Source organism: Mustelus asterias, chromosome 2 (assembly GCF_964213995.1).
Source record: "Mustelus asterias chromosome 2, sMusAst1.hap1.1, whole genome shotgun sequence".
Taxonomy (NCBI): Eukaryota; Metazoa; Chordata; class Chondrichthyes; order Carcharhiniformes; family Triakidae; genus Mustelus; species Mustelus asterias.
The window spans coordinates 26,787,816-26,807,613 of record NC_135802.1 but is presented as its reverse complement, the minus strand read 5'-3'; the positions used below and the strand labels follow the sequence as shown (position 1 = coordinate 26,807,613).

Here is a 19,798-nt window from a genome sequence, read left to right as displayed (position 1 = left end):
GTCCAGTCCACTCAAGTTGATCTTACAGGAGTTTTGCTTCAAGAAGGACAATGGTCCTCGCATTGAATCCAGAGATGTGGCAGAGGCATTGTTGATGCAATTTCTCTGGTACTCTTGTGTGTCGCTGCTACACAGACCAGGTCTCACAGGGGTGTGATAATGCCAATTGTTATGTACACTTGGATTTTTTTATTGACCTTTGTTGCCAAACACTTGCCACCTAAGTTTATGGAAAGTGGAGCTGGCACAGCTGATAAGGTGTTGAATCTCATCAATGGTGGCCTTTCGAGAGAGGTAGCTGAAGTGCTTAACATATTCCAGAGTCTCCCCATCAACATATATCGGATATTTGGCTGACCAGGTGTGGGTTGATTTACAATGTTTTGGTAACATTCAAGGACAGATTTCCTTGCTTGATCGAGCATGGCTTGTAAACAGAGTGGGCAACGACACTGCAGTCATTGTAGATCATGTATGTCCAGAGATGGTCCATTTAGTTTTGCAAGGAGGTGACTGAAGTTAGAGTTTCCATTTGGATGGTTTAATAAGGACACCAGAGGCAGTTGATCTTTGATGAGGTGAATAGCCACTATCAGGTAGATTGCAAGTAGGATGGGGGCTATTACAGCCTTGCTTGACTCTGGTCTGGATTTTGAAGGTGTTTATTTCAGATCACCCACTCACAATAGCTGCAGTCATATAATCACGAAACAATTACAGGATTGTGATGAAGTTACTTAGTCAATCCACAAGAGCCTCATAATTTACCGAGTTAAATGCTTTGCTCAGGTCATTGAATTCAATGAAGAGTTCATGGAGTCGTTTTTCACATTTTGTTTGGATTTGTCTGGCAACAAAGACCATGTCAGAGATTTCTCTGCAAGGTGGCACAGTGGTTAGCACTGCTCAGTGCCAGAGTCCTGGGTTCAGTCCCCGGCTCGGGTCACTGGCTGTGTGGAGTTTGCACGTTCTCCCCATATCTGCATGGGTTTCCTCCGGGTGCTCCGGTTTCCTCCCAAAGTCCGAAAGGGTCAGGGGCACTGGCCAAATTCTCCCTCAGTGTACCCGAACAGGTGCCAGAATGTGGGACATGGGGATTTTCGCAGTAACTTCACTGCAGTGTCAATGTAAGCCTACTTGTGACACTAATAAATAAACTCTAAACTTAAACTAAAGTCACACTATTGCCAAAGCCTGGCTAGTGTTTAGGCCAGCGGGTTCTTAAGGCCCCATTGGCAGTGCACCCCAGCTGCGGGTTTCCTGGTGACGAAGTGGTGGTGTTCAACAGGAAACTCCATTGATAACGGTGCGACCACAAGATTCTGCCGCCAGCGAGCGGCGCACTGCCTTCAGCTGCTGCAAAACACACCACAGAGTGGGAGGAAAATCCTACCTTATGTCTCTGGAAGGATTTCCTCAGTCACAGGAAGGCGGTGGTTCAGGAGAATGTACGTTAGGATTTCCCTGCTATGGACAATATCTCAATAGCTTGCACAAAATGGTTCATCATCTTTCCTAAAGACATTTGCTGTATTCCTGAAGTAGGGTATTGGGGGTAGGGGTCATTTTCCTTCCAGTTCCATTGGATTAATGCACGGAGTCTTGGTAAAAGCAAAGACCTGCCAGCTTTTAAAAACCTCAACTGGAATACCATCAAAGCCACAAGCATTGTTATTTTTCATCAGTTTGATTGCTCATTGCAACTCTCTCATCAATGGTGGTTCACCCATGGCTTCTACTATAGTGTACTGGGGGCATAGTCTAGAAAGTCTAAGCTGTCACTGTGAATTCATGGTTCATGGGAGTTATTGAAAATGGTCTTTCCAGCACTGATAGGTGGCATTGTCATCCTTAAGACAAAGACTATCCTGTTCGAATGGAATGTTGACAATTTGACCTGGTCTATAGATAAGTTAAAGTTAATTTATTTGTCACAAGTAGGCTTACATTAACACTGCAATGAAATACTGTGAAAATCCCCTAGTTGCCACACTCCAGCGCCTGTTCGGGTACACAGAATTTAGCATGGCCAATGCACCTAACCAGCATGTCTTTTGGACTTTGACCCTTGTGGCTTCAAGAAAGTGTTGCATGTCATGACGGTTCATCATCTTTCCTAAAGACATTTGTTGTATTCTTGAAGTAGGGCATTGGGGGTGGGGGTCGTTTTCCTTCCGATTCCATTGTTGGATCTCTCAGACTCTGTTCCCACCATGTCCTTTACCTTCCGGATTTGTCTTTGGGCAGCAGCCTTGAGCTGCTTTCTTGACTTGTAACCTTGGATTGTTCGGTCAGGCAATGAAGGCTGATCACTTTTTTCTCTAAGAGGTCACATATTACAGCATCACTTTCTTCAAGTTATTCCTGGTGATGACAATGCTCAAATCGAACGGTCTGGGCACGACAGTTGAGTGCTGCTGACTTTATTTGCCCCCATTGTCCTGGAATGGAGTTGGATGTGTGAAGATTTTCCAGATTCGCCATAGCATACATTTGGAATTCCTCTCCTTGGTTGGATTGCTTTAGGGCCAAGATTTTGGTCTTTTTGCTCTTGGACTTTTGGGCTAAAAAGTCTTTGATAGCATGCAAGTTATTAGTGAGTGTACTAAGTATATTCCTCTATAATATTTAGTATATGACAATTCAATTTATACATTTCACCTATTAAGATTTTGATAAATAGGCCATAATTTTTAGCACTGTATGTGGGAAATGATTTTTAATTTCTATTGAAATGCTATTTGTATCAGAGGCTGGCAATGTGGGTAAAGAACACTGTTGCTCCAATTGCTGTGTATTCACTTAACCCAGCTAAAAAAAAGGGTTCCTTTACCCACCACTACCGCCACTTCCACCCCCAACCAAGTAAAATAAATTAAAGGCATTTCCAGCAAGCTTCCAGGAGGTGCTGATCCATGGAATAAAACCACAAATAATTTACATTCGCAGGGATGCCACAAGGTATCTCGTGTAGGAATGTCTCAAGCTTTGCTATTTAAATACACAAAGCCATGATTGTGTAATGGATTAGTATATAGCCCATTCAATTCTGGAACTTCAGTCCTGACAAACAGAAGCAAAAAAAAACTCTGCTGGATGGAGGGTTCTTATATGTAATAAATGGGCAGTGCAATCTCAGTTTCTATTAACAGCGGGTCCTAGAACGAAAGTGCTCACAATTAAAATTAGCACTCTCATTTAGATATAAGGAATTGAAAATGTCACAGTATTTCAATAGCATATGCTTTTTTAACTTTGGAAACAAGTCACATTTTGGGTCAGTGTAGAATGAGCTATAAACAAAATTTAATTTATCTGCTAACCCCAAATAGTTAAATATTGATAAAACTAGAAAAGATGGTCCATCCTCCAACATGGATATCTCTCAATGCAAGAAATGCATTATTCAAAAATAGGAATTCATTCATCCACTTACACAAGGGTAGCAGAACCAATTCTCTGGCCGTGCGTTTGATAAGTAGAAACAGTTCTTGCACAGTTGAAGTTCTGCCAGCTGGAAAACAAAATAAAGTATTAGCAGCAGGTAGACTGAAGTTGATTTAAACTTTAAAGAGGATTAACTTAATTTTGGAGCTACTGAAATACTACTTTTCCTCGTCACACTCTTAGATACTTGATAAACTTAATTGCTGATTATAAACATTGCCCATTTTCCAAAAATAAATAGAAAATATTTAACGCTATCTTTTTTGCACTAGATTGCAAATCAAAAAACTTTACAATGGAATAATAAAGTTGGAAGAAACATCGTTAGCTGTGATTTTTCATCAATGAAGTAAGTACTTTCCACTTCTGTTGTATACTAATCTGTGCTGGAACTTTCAAATTTTGTCTTAGCCATTTCAAATGTCTACAATTTTCACTATTTTAATGTAAATATTAGCCACTAGACCAAGCATTCACTTTGAGAATTTACTTTGAAATTTTGAGCTGAACACTTCTAATCTGCACATTTGCAATATGTGAAAACAGCACGTTTCACTAAAACAGAACATTTTAATATTACTGATCATGGTGCAATGAGGACTACCTTGGTACTGGGAGCAGAAGGGAACAGAGTTCATTTTAAATCACAAGTATAATGAAGATATAAATCTAAGCTAGGGATAATGTGAAAAGGGTAGCTGCACATGCAGAAAGTTTAGAAAGCAAACTGTGGATGTGAATCATAAGATCTACAATTTTGAGCACAAGATAAATTTTAAAAATTAAAAAGAGCTTTTAATGGGATAGGGTTCCTTCTGAAAAGTATACTCACATACTGGACATTTCAGGGTTATCAAATTATACAGAAAACCTGAACATCCATGATGGTGAACTTCTAGCTTTCATCAAGTCCAAAGATGTGCACGTTAGATGGATTGGCCATGCTAAATTGCCCCTTAGTGTCCAAAGATGTGTAGGTTAGATAGATTAGCCATGGTAAATGTGAGGAGTCATCATGTGGAGATGCCGGCGTTGGACTGGGGTAAGCACAGTAAGAAGTCTCACAACACCAGGTTAAAGTCCAACAGGTTTATTTGGTAGCAAATACCATAAGCTTTCGGAGCACAGCTCCTTCGGATATCCACTCCATCTGACGAAGGAGCTGTGCTCCGAAAGCTTATGGTATTTGCTACCAAATAAACCTGTTGGACTTTAACCTGGTGTTGTGAGACTTCTAAATGTGAGGAGTTACAGGGATAGGGCGGGGGCTTTGGTAAGATACTCTGTTAGAGAGTCGGTGCAAGCTTGATGGGCTGAATGGCCTCTTCTGCACTGTGGGGATTCTATGAACTAAAAGGTTTAAAATTTAAAAATGACTGATTTTTCTAGTTGATCATTATAAGCTTGTTTTTTTTTGGTAAACTTAAACTGGGGATTTAGACAAACTGTCTATTATGAAATATTCTGTGCACAAGAATATCTGAATGGTTAGAGCACAGGAGGTTGTTCAGCCTGTCGTGTTGGTGCTGGCAACAGGAAATCTGCGAGTCCCATTGCCCCACCACAGCTGTGCAAATATATCCCATCAAATAATTATTCAATTCCCTTCCGAATGCTACAGCTGAAGCTGCCTCTAGCACACTCAGGCAGATTATAACAGGTTCCAACGACCCACTGGATAATAGTTTTTGTTCATTTTTGGTTCTTTTACCTATTAATCTTTTAATATTGCTTTGTTATATGCATCGCCATGATATTTATGGTAATTATGCAACCTTGGGTACCAAGATCAGCTGGTGTTAAATCAACTTGTGGGCAATTCTCCCAAAAAAATTCAACGTGCATAAAAACTGGAGTAACTCCCGCTGATTTTTTTAGTGGGATTTTCAGAATGAATCTCCCACACTCTGAGCATTGCAGGGTGCCCTAGTGAGATTCACATTGAAAATCCGGGGGTGGAGCCTATTCCGGTTGGAGAGGACAGCAGCATCGTGCTGAGCGGGCCACTGTGCATGCGCTGATCCATAGGCCCGCATTGCCTGTCTCCTGATCACTGACCAGCCTGTGCGACCCCTCCCACCCCCCACCCCCATCACTGGCAAGCCTGTGCGAGCCCTCGTACCCCCCAATCACTGGCCTCCCGGACGTCTCACCCCCACCCAGATGGCCAGCCCCTTCCCTCCCTCTGCCACTGATCTCAACTGCAGAGTGGCAGCAGGACCCCCTATCCCCGCCAATCTCGCCACCCACAACACTGACCCCAACCCCACTGGCCCCGCCTCCTTGGCACAGCCCGATTCTCGGCCTGTTCCAAGCTGCCCCCTGGGCAGTGCTAGTGGGCCAGGCAATGCCCAGGGGGCAAACACCCTTATTCCAAACCTCCATGGCCCAGCAGGTTCAGGCCGTCAGTTCCCCGTTAATGGGGAGCTGTTGTAAACCCCGCTGGAGTGGACCACTCCTGGTGGCGGGAGATGGGACGACACGTGCTAGTGACTGAAGGGACCAAAGTCTCCAGGCCCAATGCGCTGCTGGAGCAGCACAGCGGGCCAGGAGAATCGCCCCCCTCATCTTTAAAGTTCCTTTATTAGTATCACAAGTAGGCTTACATTAACACTGCAATGAAGTTACTGTAAAAATACCCAAGTCGCCACACTCGGACACCTGTTCGGGTACACTGAGGAAGAATTTAGCATGGCCAATGCACCTAACCTGCACGTCTTTTGGACTGTGGGAGGAAACCGGAGCACCCGGAGGAAACCCACGCAGACACGGGGAGAACGTGCAAACTCCGCACAGTGATCCAAGCTGGGAATCGAACCCAGGTCCCTGGCATTTTGAGGCAGCAGTACTAACCACTGTACCACCATGCCACCCATATTGCTGGCAAGTTTAAGATTATACACTGGGATCAGCTTAGAGTATTGTGCACTCCTTGGCATGCAATTGCGTTAATCCCTGCAAAAATCTATGTTGCTAACACTGAACAATGTGGCCAGAATTTGTCCACAAGAATCCAGTTATAATGATGAGCAGAGCACAAGTAACGTAAGATAGCTTTACCCCAATTGCCAACACAAACAGCCCAATTAATCAAGCAAATGCAGGGTTTAATTGGGTGTGGAAGATGCAGATTATTTAATGATTTTAATGCAAGGCTACTTTGCATCTTCCTGTGATTAGTATTAAACGAGCTACAAACAGCAAGTCATCCAAATGCATCTGCCCTTAAGGTAGAGAGCTTGCATTGGGAATGGACAAGACGCAAATGAGAATCTTGCCAGTTCAGATTTCAGAATCAGCTCTAAATGACAATTGTTACATTACCATGGCAAGCACCAATATTGGTTCCTAGGTTCTACGTGACAGTCTACTATAACCATCCCGCATTGAGATGGCTGGGCCAGCAATTTGAAGTATTGGCTTCAGATTAAATAGCTTACCTCATGGCAAGTGTCTTTGAAAAGAGCCCTGGCTACTTCTGCCTGGTCACTATCAGCTGCAAAAAAAAGAATGACGTAACTCAAAAAAAATTACATTAACTACTGAGAGATAGAAACACAGGCGATGAGGGAAAACGGTTGAGAGAGGTTAATCAGGGTGAGACAGCTACACCTCAGCGGTAACATTCTTGACTCAGAAACCGATTTCACAGGTGGGAATAAGATGTCCTATGGCAGGACTTGAAGAACAGCTATCCTAGTGTCTTGCCTAATATTTCTCCCTGAGCAACATCACCAAAAGTAGATTATGTGCGCACAAATTGGTTGCTATGGTTCCCAATGTTACAACAGTTATCACACTTAAGTAATTCATTGGCTGTAAAGTGCATCGGGACATCCTAAAACAAAACCTCGCTCTTCCTGTAATCGGGATATGAAATGACAATACTCATTAGCATGCAAGTATAATAAATAACAGAGTAAAAGGAACAAAACTGGGAGCCAGAAATTCTGACCAAAAAAGCAAGTCACGATACAATAGCATCAATAAACATAGCCACGTGTGCCTGGCATACATAAAAAAGTACTGTAAAAACTCAACATCTCTGACACTATCTGTGGAGAGAGCTAATGTCGTGAATCCAATATGACTCTTCTTCGGAACTGAAGACGTAGAAATATGATGGGCCTTAAGTTGTTGAAAAAGGCTGGAGGGTGGAGGATCTAGTAGAACAAAAAGGAAGGTTTAGAATAGGTGAGGGGAGAAATTAAAATAACAAATTGTCATGGAACAAAAGGCAAAGGGCGTGGTAATGACTGTAGTGAAGAAACAAAGCATGGGTCCACAGTGGTTGTTAATGGCAGAATAAAGGGCAGCTCTGAAGAAAGCTAAAATATGAAAACAAGACACAGACTGGCACTTGGCAAAACAAAAAGCAAAGTGAAAGACTGAGTTCAAAACCTCAAATTGAACTCTATGCTGAGTCCAGATGTTTGAAAAGTACCTAATCATAAAATGAGATACTGTTCCTTAAGCTTGTGTTGGGTTGCATTGGAACACTGCAGCTGGCTGAGGACAGAATGTAACTATGAGAGCAAGGTGGTGAATTAAAAGGCAAGCAACTGAAGGCTAGGGTAAGACTAAGCAGTGTCCCGCAGAGTAGTCACTCAGTCTGCATTTGGTCTCTCCAATGTAGAGGAGACTGCACTGTGGGGAGCGAATACAGTTTACTACATTGAATAGTAGTAAAAGTAGGAAAACTGTAAATCACAGCTTCCCCTGGAAGGACAGTCATCGACTTCAGGAAGCATAGTGGAGGGCATACCCCGTCCACATCAACGGTGATGAAGTGGAGATAGAACATAGAAAAACTACAGCACAAACAGGCCCTTCGGCCCACAAGTTGTGCCGAACATATCCCTACCTTCTAGACCTACCTATAACCCTCCATCCTATTAAGCTCCATGTACTCATCCAGGAGTCTCTTAAAAGACCCTATTGAGTTTGCCTCCACCACCACTGACGGCAGCCGATTTCACTCGCCCACCACCCTCTGTGTGAAAAACTTACCCCTAACATCTCCCCTGTACCTACCCCCCAGCACCTTAAGCCTGTGTCCTCTCGTAGCAGACATTTCCACCCTGGGAAAAAGCCTCAGAGTCCACCCGATCTATGCCTCTCAACATCTTATACACCCCTATTATGTCTCTCATCCTTCATCTCTCCAAGGAGAAAAGACCGAGCTCCCTCAGCCTATCCTCATAAGGCATGCCACTCAATCCAGGCAACATCCTTGTAAATCTCCTCTGCACCCTTTCAATCTTTTCCACATCCTTCCTGTAATGAGGTGACCAGAACTGAGCACAGTACTCCAAGTGGGGTCTGACGAGGGTCTTATATAGCTGCATCATCATCCCCGGACTCCTAAACTCAATCCCTCAATTGATTAAGGCCAGCACACCATACGCCTTCTTAACCACCTTCTCCACCTGCAGGGGCGATTTTAGAGTCCTATGGACCAGGACCCCAAGGTCCTTCTGATCCTCTACATTACTAAGAGTCTTTCCCTTTATATTGTACTCCTTCATCCCATTTGACCTGCCAAAATGGACCACTACGCATTTATCTGGGTTGAAGTCCATCTGCCACTTCTCCGCCCAGTCTTGCATCCTATCTATGTCCCTCTGTAACTTCTGACATCCCTCCAGACTATCCACAACCCCACCAACCTTCGCGTCGTCGGCAAACTTACCAACCCATCCCTCCGCTTCCTCATCCAGGTCATTTATGAAAATGACAAACAGCAAGGGTCCCAGAACAGATCCCTGGGGCACACCACTGGTGACCGACCTCCATTTAGAAAAAGACCCATCTATATCCACTCTCTGCCTCCTTTGGGCAAGCCAGTTCTGGATCCCACAGATGGTCGAGAGCTTCAAATTTCTTGGTGTTCAGATCACCAACAACCTGTCCTCGTCTCTCTGCACCAAAGCTATGGTTGAAAAAGCCCATCAACGCCTCTACTTTCTCAGAAAACTAAGGAAATTCAGCAGGTGCACTCCAGAAAGCATCCTTTCCAGATATATCACAGCTTGGTATGGCTCCTGCTCTGTCCAAGAACACAAGAAACTACAAAGGGTTGTAAATATAGCCCACTCTATCGCACAAACCAACCTCCCATCCAGTAACTCCATCTACACTTCCCGCTGCCTTGGAAAAGCAGCCAGCATAATCAAGGACCCCATGCACCCCAGACATACTCTCTTTCACCTTCTTCCGTTGGGAAAAAAGGTGCAAAAGTCTGAAAACATGTACCAACTGACTCAAGAGCAGCTTCTTTCCTGCTGCTATCAGACTTTTGAATTGACTTACCATACATTAAGCTGATCTTTCTCTGCACCCTAGCTATGACTGTATTATATTCTGCACTCTCTCCTTTCCTTCTCCCCTATGTACTCTATGAACGGTATGTGTTATCTGTATGGCGTGCAACAAACAATACTTTTTACTGTAGCACAATCCATGGTTCAATAATAAATCAAATAATGTTCTGGGGACATGAGTTCAAATCCAACCACAGCAGCTGGTGGAATTTAATTTAATCAATAAATGATATAAAGTTAGTTTCAGTAATGGTAGTCATGAAATCGTCACTGATTGTCATAAAAACACATTAATGTCCTTTAGGGAAGGAAATCTCCCATCCTTACTTAGTCTGACCTACATGCAACTCCAGACCGACAGCATTGTAAGTGACTCTTAATTGCCCTCTGAAATGGGCTAACAAACCACTCAGTTCCTCTGCAATTGGAGACAAGCAATAAATGCTGACCTTGTCAGCCATGTACACATCCCATTAAAGAATACATTTTAAAAACTTGACCCCGCCGCTAAAACCCATCAGATTTCTACCTCTTCAGTTCTGACAAAAAAATCACATTGGACGCAAAATGGTAACTGCTTCTCTTTCCACAGATGCTGCCAGACCTGCTTAGCTTTTCCAGCATCCGCAGTATTTTACTTTTATTTTAGTGCCTGGTGTAAAACTTTTAAAATTGTAAGGAAAGGAAAGGAGGGGGAATAGAAAGGTTAATTAGAGGCATCATATCTCCCTACAGAGCAAGGCTGTGAACCAAACTGAATCACTATGGACTAGAGTACAGAAGTAGCAAGTGATCAGTCACACTGATATGATACAGACCATCTAACAATGAAAATGAAATGGAGGATGAAATTTGTAGACTATGAGAAGCATGAACAGTTATAATTAAAACTGAAAAAAAAGGCCCAAATGTTTTAGCAGACTTGATGCTAAATATCCCCAACCATTTCAGAACAGCAATCAACAGGATATATAGCCAGAAGAATGGGATGAAAATCAGAGGAGGTTATAATGATCAAGCTGTACAGTCCTCTGATCTGACAGCACCTCAAATACTGTGTCCTATTTTGGTTGCCAGGAAATGAGACATGTCTATAATTTAAAGGCCACGCAGAGAAAACTGAAAAGATTGTATGCCATTGCCAGGAATTTGAATCGAGGAAAGACCAGAGAAGTTTGCTTTTCTGCCTATAGAGGACGACTCTGAAATGAGTAATAAGACCATAAGGCGTAGGAGCAGAATTAGGCCACTTGGCCCATCGAGTCTGCTCTGCCATTCAATCATGGCTGATATTTTTCTCATCCCCATTCTCCTGCCTTTCCCCCATAACCCTGGATCCCCTTATTAATCAAGAACCTATCCATCTCTGTCTTAAAGACACTCAATGACCTGGCCTCCACAGCCTTCTGCGGCAACGAGTTCCACAGATTCACCACTCTCTGGCTGAAGAAATTCCTCCTCATTTCTGTTTTAAAGGATCGTCCCTTTAGCCTGAGGTTGTGCCCTCTGGTTCTAGCTTTTCCTACTAGTGGAAACATCCTCTCCACATCCATTCTATCCAGGCCTCGCAGTATCCTGTAAGTTTCAATAAGATCCCCCCTCGTCCTTCTAAACTCCAACGAGTACAGACCCAGAGTCCTCAACCGTTCCTCATACAAATGGACAGAACACTGAAAAAGCTAACCCAGAAAATTACTTTCAAAATAAACTGCAGGAAGGCACAGGGTTCAAACATGCAAATATGATTTTTGGACCAATATTGGGAAATTCTTAAGACGAAGCACGATTAACATCCTGGAACTCCCTCCCTAACAGCACAGTGGGTGTACTTACACCACATGAGCTGCATGGTTCAAGGCAGCTAAGTATCACCTCCTCAAAAGGTAATTGGGGATGGACAGTGAATGCCTGCTTTTCCCACGATCTTACAAGAGGTTTGCAACATAGTAAAAGAATTAAAAACAACACGTAGAATAAACTTACAGATGTACCCGCCCTGGAGATAAACCTTGAAATTATCTTAAAAACAACTGCATGCTACAATTAGAGGTTGTCGATGAATTATGACTGGATGACCTTCCTCATTGATAATTATTGTGGGCAGCCAACCCTGCTCTGGTCTGACACAAGTATTTATCTTCCAAATCTATGGATGGAGATCCAACGTGCTATTGTTCTTCTCATAATGAACACCTGAATACCCTTTTTCCTGACACCCTTCTAAGTGATCTTTTTTGCATTTATTTGCTCTCGGGATGTGGACATCACTAGCTAGGCCAGCATTTCATTGTCCATCTCTAACTGCCCCTGAAAAGGTGGTGAGCTGCCTTCTTGAACTGCTGCAGTGCTCATTGGTACACCACAGGCCTGTTAGGAAGAGTGTTTCAGGCTTTTGTCCCAGTGACAGTGAAGGAGTAGTGAGTTATTTCCAGTCAAGATGGTGCGTGGCTTAAAGGGGAACTTGGTGTTCCCATCCATCCTCTCCCCTTGTCCTTCAAGGGGATGGAGGTCACAGATTTGGAAGGCGCTGTCGAAAGAGCCTTGGTGAGTTGCTGCAGTGCATCTTGTAGATGGCACACACTTACTACCACTGTGCATGATTAGTCTTACTAGAGGCTTGCAACATAGTGCATACAACAAGCTAAATAAGGGTCAAATGCATTAACGTTTCAAATTCACCACAGAATATGTCGCCTTCAACAGAGAGCACAGACACGTTTTCAAAATCTGCTCAACTCAACTATTTCTAACTATTCATAGCCCTAAATCTGTTCCACACACAGCACTCAGTTCAAGCATCTGAATTTTGCCTTTTTTGTGTTATGAATTTCACATTTGTAACAATATTTTTTAAAGTATAATTTTTATTAAATAATTGAACTGATAAATAATTGAAATTCAGCCACCAGCTAACTAGCCTCTCGAGCTTTTCCAATATCCCCACACACACAATCAGATGTTGGGTCTGATTAATGTATCGTTCTTTAAAACGTCTGAAGCACTGAACGGCTTTGCTCACAAGAGACGGATGTTTTGTCTGCGGATGGTGTTTTAACTTGCTTGGTGCCACTGCAGCGTTTGCCAACTTCTATCGATGAGACATTCAAGTAAGGGGTAAGTGGCATCTCCTGTCCATGAAAATCCAACGGCCAGATAGCTCTCATTATACTGTCTCTGAACCTTTCTTTCTCCTTGGAGTTCAGATGTTACATCAATGATTGAATAAGCGGAGGAATCAAACTTATCCATTTCTTCTTAGATCAGGAGAAAGAAAATAGACGCAGCAAAGAAACATGGATACAATTTTGCTGCACCTGCTAGCTTGTTTTGTCTTGTTTTATCAATAAAAAAAAGCACGCACAGTGTTTGGTTTCTATTGTGACGACGGAAAACTTTCACATCATCTCAGTTTCACCCGTTGGCCAGTTTAGAGTGTTCACATTTTAGAATTGAAAGACTGATAACTCACTTTTAAAGCATTTGACAATTCATTTTACGAGTTTTGAGTTGTAATTTTGGTTGGATTGAATATTGCTCAAGATGAACAATATATGTGTCTTTTTAAAAAAGGATTTTCATTACCTTTGTACAACATTCCACAGCACACTTGGACAGTTCTCACGGCACACCGGTGTGCCGCGGCTCATCAGTTGAAAACCACTCATCTATTATTGTAAAAACCCATCTGGTTTACTAATGCCCTTTTTGGAAAGAAATCTGCCACCCTTATCTGGTCTGGTCCACACGCAACTCCAGGCCCACATCTCTGTGGTTGACTCTTAACTGTCCTCCATAATGGCCCAGCAATTGGCAATAAATGTTGGCTTTGCCAGTGACACCCACATCCCATCGAAGAATAATGAGAAATGTGGTTGACTCTCAACTGCCCTCAGGCAACTAGGAATGGGCAATAAATGCTGGCCAGCCAGCGACACCCATGTCCCACGAATGAATTTTAAAAAAGCTATCCCATTGCACAGTACACCAGCATGGTAAGTGACTGAACTGCCAGTCTAACAACTTCCCTTTCCTTAAAGAAATATAAAGCCAGATTAAGTAATATAAATGATCTCACCTCCATAGAATAGTATAGTGTTGTGGAGAAGCAACTGGGCATCAGCTTTAAACTCATCAAAACTTTTGTATTTATTTTCATTCAATTTCTGCAAAGGAAAATGTAATAGACATTATTGTGAGCATTAATGTCCCAGAGAGTTATTAGTTTAACATAACTAACAGAGTCAACAGCTGTTTTTATAAGGCTTTTATTAAATTAGATTTTTAACATTTGGGGTAAACCCCTTTTAACATTATAGGATTGAACATTCAACTTTGTTGGATGGGATTTTCCGGCCCCAACACCAGCAGGCATCGTTGCGGGCGGGATGGGAAAATTTGGAGAGCTGTTAAAAGGCAATAGCTATCCAAATTTTTCTGCTCCACCCACGACAGTGCTCACCAATGTTGGGGCTGAAATTCCCTGCCATTGTTTGTACAATTTTAGGAGTTTTTAAACTGTTCATAGGCCTTGTATAATTCTGATGACACCAAAATAGTAGAATACTGGTAATAGCTGCGTCAGTTCATCATCATAGAATAATATAGCCCACCATGTCTATGCTGATTCTATGAAAAAGAGTTACCCAATTACCTCCCCTGCTCTATACCTACAGCCCTGCGTTTTTGGCCCCTTCAACTACTTATCCAAGTAGTTGGGGAGGCGGTGGCATAGTGGTATTGTCGCTGGACTAGTAATCCAGACACCCAGGGTAATGCTCTGGGGGTGCAGGTGAAATTTGAATTCAATAAAAAAAAATCTGGAATTAAGAATCCTATTGATGACCATGAAACCATTGTCGATTGTCAGAAAAACCCATCTCGTTCACCAATGTCCTTTAGGGAAGGAAATCTGCCGTCCTTACCTGGTCTGGCATATGTGTGACTCCAATGTGGTTGAGAAGGGTAGCAGGGATAACCCGGGTAATTATAGGCCAGTGAGCTTGACGTCCGTGGTAGAGAAGTTGTTGGAGAGGATTCTTAGAAACAGGATGTATGCGCATTTAGAATGGAACAATCTCATTAGTGACAGACAGCATGGTTTTGTGAGAGGGTGGTCATGCCTTACAAATTTGGTGGAGTTTTTTGAGGAAGTGACAAAAACGGTTGACGAAGGAAGGGCCGTGGATGTCGTCTATATGGATTTCAGTAAGGCATTTGACAAAGTCCCTCATGGCAGGTTGGTTAAGAAGGTTAAGGCTCATGGGTTACAAGGAGAGGTGGCTAGATGGGTAGAAAACTGGTTTGGCCACAGGAGACAGAGGATAGCAGTCAAAGGGTCTCTTTCCGGCTGGAGGTCTGTGACCAGTGGTGTTCCGCAGGGCTCGGTACTGGGACCTCTGCTTTTTGTGATATATATATATAAATGATTTGGAAGAAGGTGTAACTGGTGTAATCAGCAAGTTTGCTGATGACACGAAGATGGCTGGACTTACGGATAGCGATGAACATTGTCGGACAATACAGCAGGATGTAGATAGACTGGAAAATTGGGCGGAGAAATGGCAGATGGAATTTAATCCGGATAAATGCAAAGTGATGCATTTTGGAAGAACTAATGTAGGGGGGAGTTATACAATAAATGGCAGAGTCATAAAGAGTATAGAAACACAGAGGACCTAGGTGTGCAAGTCCCAAATCCTTGAAGGTGGCAGCACAGGTGGAGAAGGTGGTGAAGGCGGCATATGGTATGCTTGCCTTTATACGACGGAGTATAGAGTATAAAAGCTGGAGTCTGATGTTGCAGCTGTATAGAACGCTGGTTAGGCCACATTTGGAGTACTGCGCCCAGTTCTGGTCGCCGCACTACCAGAAGGACGTGGAAGCTTTGGAGAGTGAGCAGAGAGATTTTACCAGGATGTTGCCTGGTATGGAGGGTCTTAGCTATGAGGAGAAATTGGGTAAACTGGGCTTGTTCTCCCTGGAAAGACGGAGAATGAGGGGAGACCTAATAGAGGTGTACAAAATTATGAAGGGTATAGATAGGGTGAACAGTAGGAAGCTTTTTCCCAGGTCGGAGGTGACGATCACGAGGGGTCACGGGCTCAAGGTGAGAGGGGAGAGGTATAACTCAGATATCAGAGGGACGTTTTTTACACAGAGTGGTGGGGGCCTGGAATGCGCTGCCAAGTAGGGTGGTGGAGGCAGACACGCTGGCATCGTTTAAGACTTACCTGGATAGTCACATGAGCAGTGTGGGAATGGAGGGATACAAACGAATGGTCTAGTTGGACCAAGGAGCGGCACAGGCTTGGAGGGCCGAAGGGCCTGTTTCCTGTGCTGTACTATTCTTTGTTCTTTGACTCTTAAATGGCCTCGGGGATGGGCAATAAATGCTGGCCCAGGCAGCGATGCCCACATCCCATGAACAAATAAAAGTGCCTTTTGAAAATGATTGAATTTGCGTCCATTGCCTTTACAGGCTGTGCATTCGAGATCACAACTCCCTTCGTAAAAATGTTTTTCTCGTCTCTGGCTCTTTTGCCTGTGTCCTCCAGTTACTGACCCTTCTGCCACTGAAACATGTTTTTCATCATTCATTATTCGTCATAAACCTTCATTATTTTGAACATCTCTATCAAATTTCCCCTTCCTCTTCTCTACGTAAAAGGAAAATGGCACCAGCTTCTCTCGCCTCTTTACGGAACCAGAGTCTCATCCCTGATACCATTATATAAGCTTTTGCTAGTGGACATGAATTTAAAGCCATAAACACTCAAGTGCAAAAGATTCTAACTACATTGGTTCTTTACCTACCTCTTGTATGCTAGCAACGTCTATAGGTGTGTGCACCAATCTCCTGTACATTGGGTGCTTGCTCTCCTTTCCCTTTTTACCAAGTTCTGAGGCCTGCAAAAATATTTCCCACATTTTTAACTGAAATAAAAACTTCAAAACTTAGTTAAGTTCCGGACATAGGATACTTGCTAATGAAGTGAAATTTTTAATCAAAGGAGATACAGTATTTAAAGTGGAGATGCAATATTGAATCAATATAAAATCTTAATGTAATCACTGTCAGCTTTATAATGCACACCATAGGGTGTTGAAGCAATACAGGTGGGTAGGGTGTAATTCACTTATTGTATCTGATAGGTCAAAATACAAATAAAAAGGAAGGGTTGACAATTTGGGTTGTTGTCTTCAAACACAGGAGATTAAAGGAATGTTTTATAGAAATATTTAAAACTGTAAAATAGTGTGGATAGAAACAGACTTCCAATGACTAATAGGTCAACTACAAACTCACAAAAGATAGGAGATTAAATGCAAGAGATTTAGGGCAGAGGGTAGGGAGAAAGAGAATTTTCTTTACACTTAGGTTTGAAGCTGTGGAATGCACTGCCAGAGTTAGTGATTGTTAATATTTAAGAATAGTGGTAGGCAGTTGAGAGATAATAGGAGCAGGACAGGCATGCGATCAGGGACACTGTTCGAATAAACACTAATGTGCACTAAATAAGTTCAACAGCCTGCTCCTTGCTGTAATTCCACGCAACTTGGGATCCAGTTTTCTATACATACATCTATACCACCAGCTTCAAACACATCGCTTTCGAAAACTGTGAGCATTTAAGGCTTCAAGCTCAAAAAGATTCAATTCTACATAACCAAATGAAAAAGTCAAAAATGTCTTTGGGAACATTCAGAAGATATGCAATATCCTTGTAAACTGAAGCACATAGTTAATAAAATCTCAATCATCTGAAACAAAATAGAAGTTTAATTTAAGTGAACACACATTTCTGGTGACAACATTTGTTTGATCTTGAATTTCTGACATATAATTGAAGAAAAAAAATGAACTACAGCAAGCTTGCAAATTACAAGATAGCCCTTCGTGAACTCGAACCTGGTGCTCTAACAGAAATACTTGATTATAAACCTGTTTTGTTATGTGCCAGCAAGAGAGTAGCAAACATTTGGTGCGACTCTGGTGAGACTGTATTGACAACTATGACAATAAGAGTAATTAACAATAACCTTTCATTTCCTCACTGACCCATAGTGGCTTTCAGCACAAAAGGATGCCATTCAAAGAATAAAGAACAAAGAAAATTACAGCACAGGAACAGGCCCTTTGGCCCTCCAAGCCCGCACCGACCATGCTGCCCGACTGAACTAAAACCCCCTACCCTTCCTGGGACCATATCCCTCTATTCCCATCTCATTCATGTACTTGTCAAGACGCCCCTTAAAAGTCACTACCGTATCCGCTTCCACTACCTCCCCCGACAACGAGTTCCAGGCACCCACCACTCTCTGTGTAAAAAATCTGCCTCGTACATCTCTTTTAAACCTTGCCCCGTGCACCTTAAACTTATGCCCCCTAGTAATTGACTCTTCCACCCTGGGAAAAAGCTTCTGACTATCCACGCCTCTCATAATCTTGTAGACTTCCATCATGCCTTTACTGAAGTAACCTAAAACTAATATCACTGCTTTGCTCTCTTCCAATAGCCCTCTGCTTCAATTGTGTTACACGAGTTCTCCCTTTAAAAAGAGTCAATATTCTCAGCCTTAAATTACTAACCACAGCAACAAATTTCAACATCAAACTCAGCATCAAGATATTCGCCCTAACGGTATTTCTGGCTCCTGTAGTGACAATTTTAAATTGGGGGGTTTCGTCTATTCCCCATTCACCTCTAAACTTTTTTTTCCAAATTAAATCTTTCATCCTTCTCTGCTCTGATGGCAATACTTCCAAAATCTTATTTCCGTCAGTATCAGCAAGGTCCTTTGATTGGAAGAACTACAGGATGGCCACGAAAAAATATGAAATTTAAAACTTGGCATCGTGATCTACAAACTTTCCTTATGGTCTAATTCCAAGGCTTTTTGTTTCTTGCACAAGTCGATGACCTGAACAGCTCACCAGCCAAAAGTAAAAAGCCTTCAGTTTTAAACTGGTAGCCTGAAAACCTTACAAAGCTACAACTTTTTCATTAAATGAGGGCCTGGTCAGCTCTACACTTTAAAAGCAAGATAATTGCTACAATGATTGGAACAATTCATGCTACTGTCACAGCATTATTTCTAACTAATAAACTAATTTACCAAATCACAACTACTATTTAAAAATTGCTTTATGGAGTAAAATGTGTGGGATTTACAATGTCGTGGGAGAGAAATCACATGTACAGCACACACTAAATATTATTGGGTGTTTGCACACCCATAGGAACCCATATTTTAAATTTCCACTGAAAGCAAACCTTCTTATGCCTGGGAATTACTGATTTTTATAGTATTCTTAAACCTGCTGAGGTTTACTTAAATATTAAAGTTACATGGTATTTGGGAGGGTGGCGGGGGTGGAGTAAGAGCTCTCCCTCAGAGTAAAGACATAATGAGATAATGTTTTATAGAAATATTTAAAATTGTAAAATAGTGTAGAAAGAAACAGACTAGTTCCAATGACTAGTAGGTCAACTACAAACTCACAAAAAATAGGAGATTAAATGCAAGAGATTTAGGACATTATCTTATCTTTAGATAAGCTAAGATATAGGAGCAGAATTGGGCCATTCGACAACCCATTGAGCCTGCTCCACCATTTGACCATAGCTTATAAGTTTCTCAACTCCATTTTTCTGCCTTTTACCCGGAACCTTTAATCACCTTACCAATCAAGAACCTATCTATCTTTGTCTTAAATACATCAATGACCTGGCCACAACAGTCTCATTTACTGATCAATAAACATCAGGACTGCCCTGATGTATGCAAGCCAGGTTCACCTTTCAACGGGCATCAAGCATTTCTTCCACCAAGGCTCAAGTCAACAAACAAAACGCACATTGTTGAGACTTGGTCCCAGTTTAAGACTCAGTTAATCCAAAATTGAAATATATTATTTCTGGAGAATGCAGTTGTGATTCAATACGGCTAATTTCATCGGTAATCCAGTGGTCTGAGAGATAAGATTCATAGGAATAGGATCTATACACATTTGGAACCATGCGACA

At 42.3% G+C, this 19,798-nt stretch overlaps 1 protein-coding gene across 4 annotated transcripts in view; it reads right to left on the bottom strand.

The window, feature by feature from the left end:
- Nucleotides 1-19,798, bottom strand: part of zmynd11 (zinc finger, MYND-type containing 11) — a 194,712-nt gene that overhangs the window by 50,513 nt on the left and 124,401 nt on the right. For all 4 annotated transcript variants that reach the window (XM_078232821.1, XM_078232811.1, XM_078232830.1 and 1 more), the window contains 4 exons: nt 16,584-16,676; nt 13,846-13,933; nt 6,888-6,943; nt 3,437-3,514 (listed from right to left, as the gene is read on the bottom strand). In XM_078232821.1, the coding sequence (XP_078088947.1) occupies nt 3,437-3,514; nt 6,888-6,943; nt 13,846-13,933; nt 16,584-16,676 (315 nt within the window). The remainder of the gene's footprint in view (nt 1-3,436; nt 3,515-6,887; nt 6,944-13,845; nt 13,934-16,583; nt 16,677-19,798) is intronic.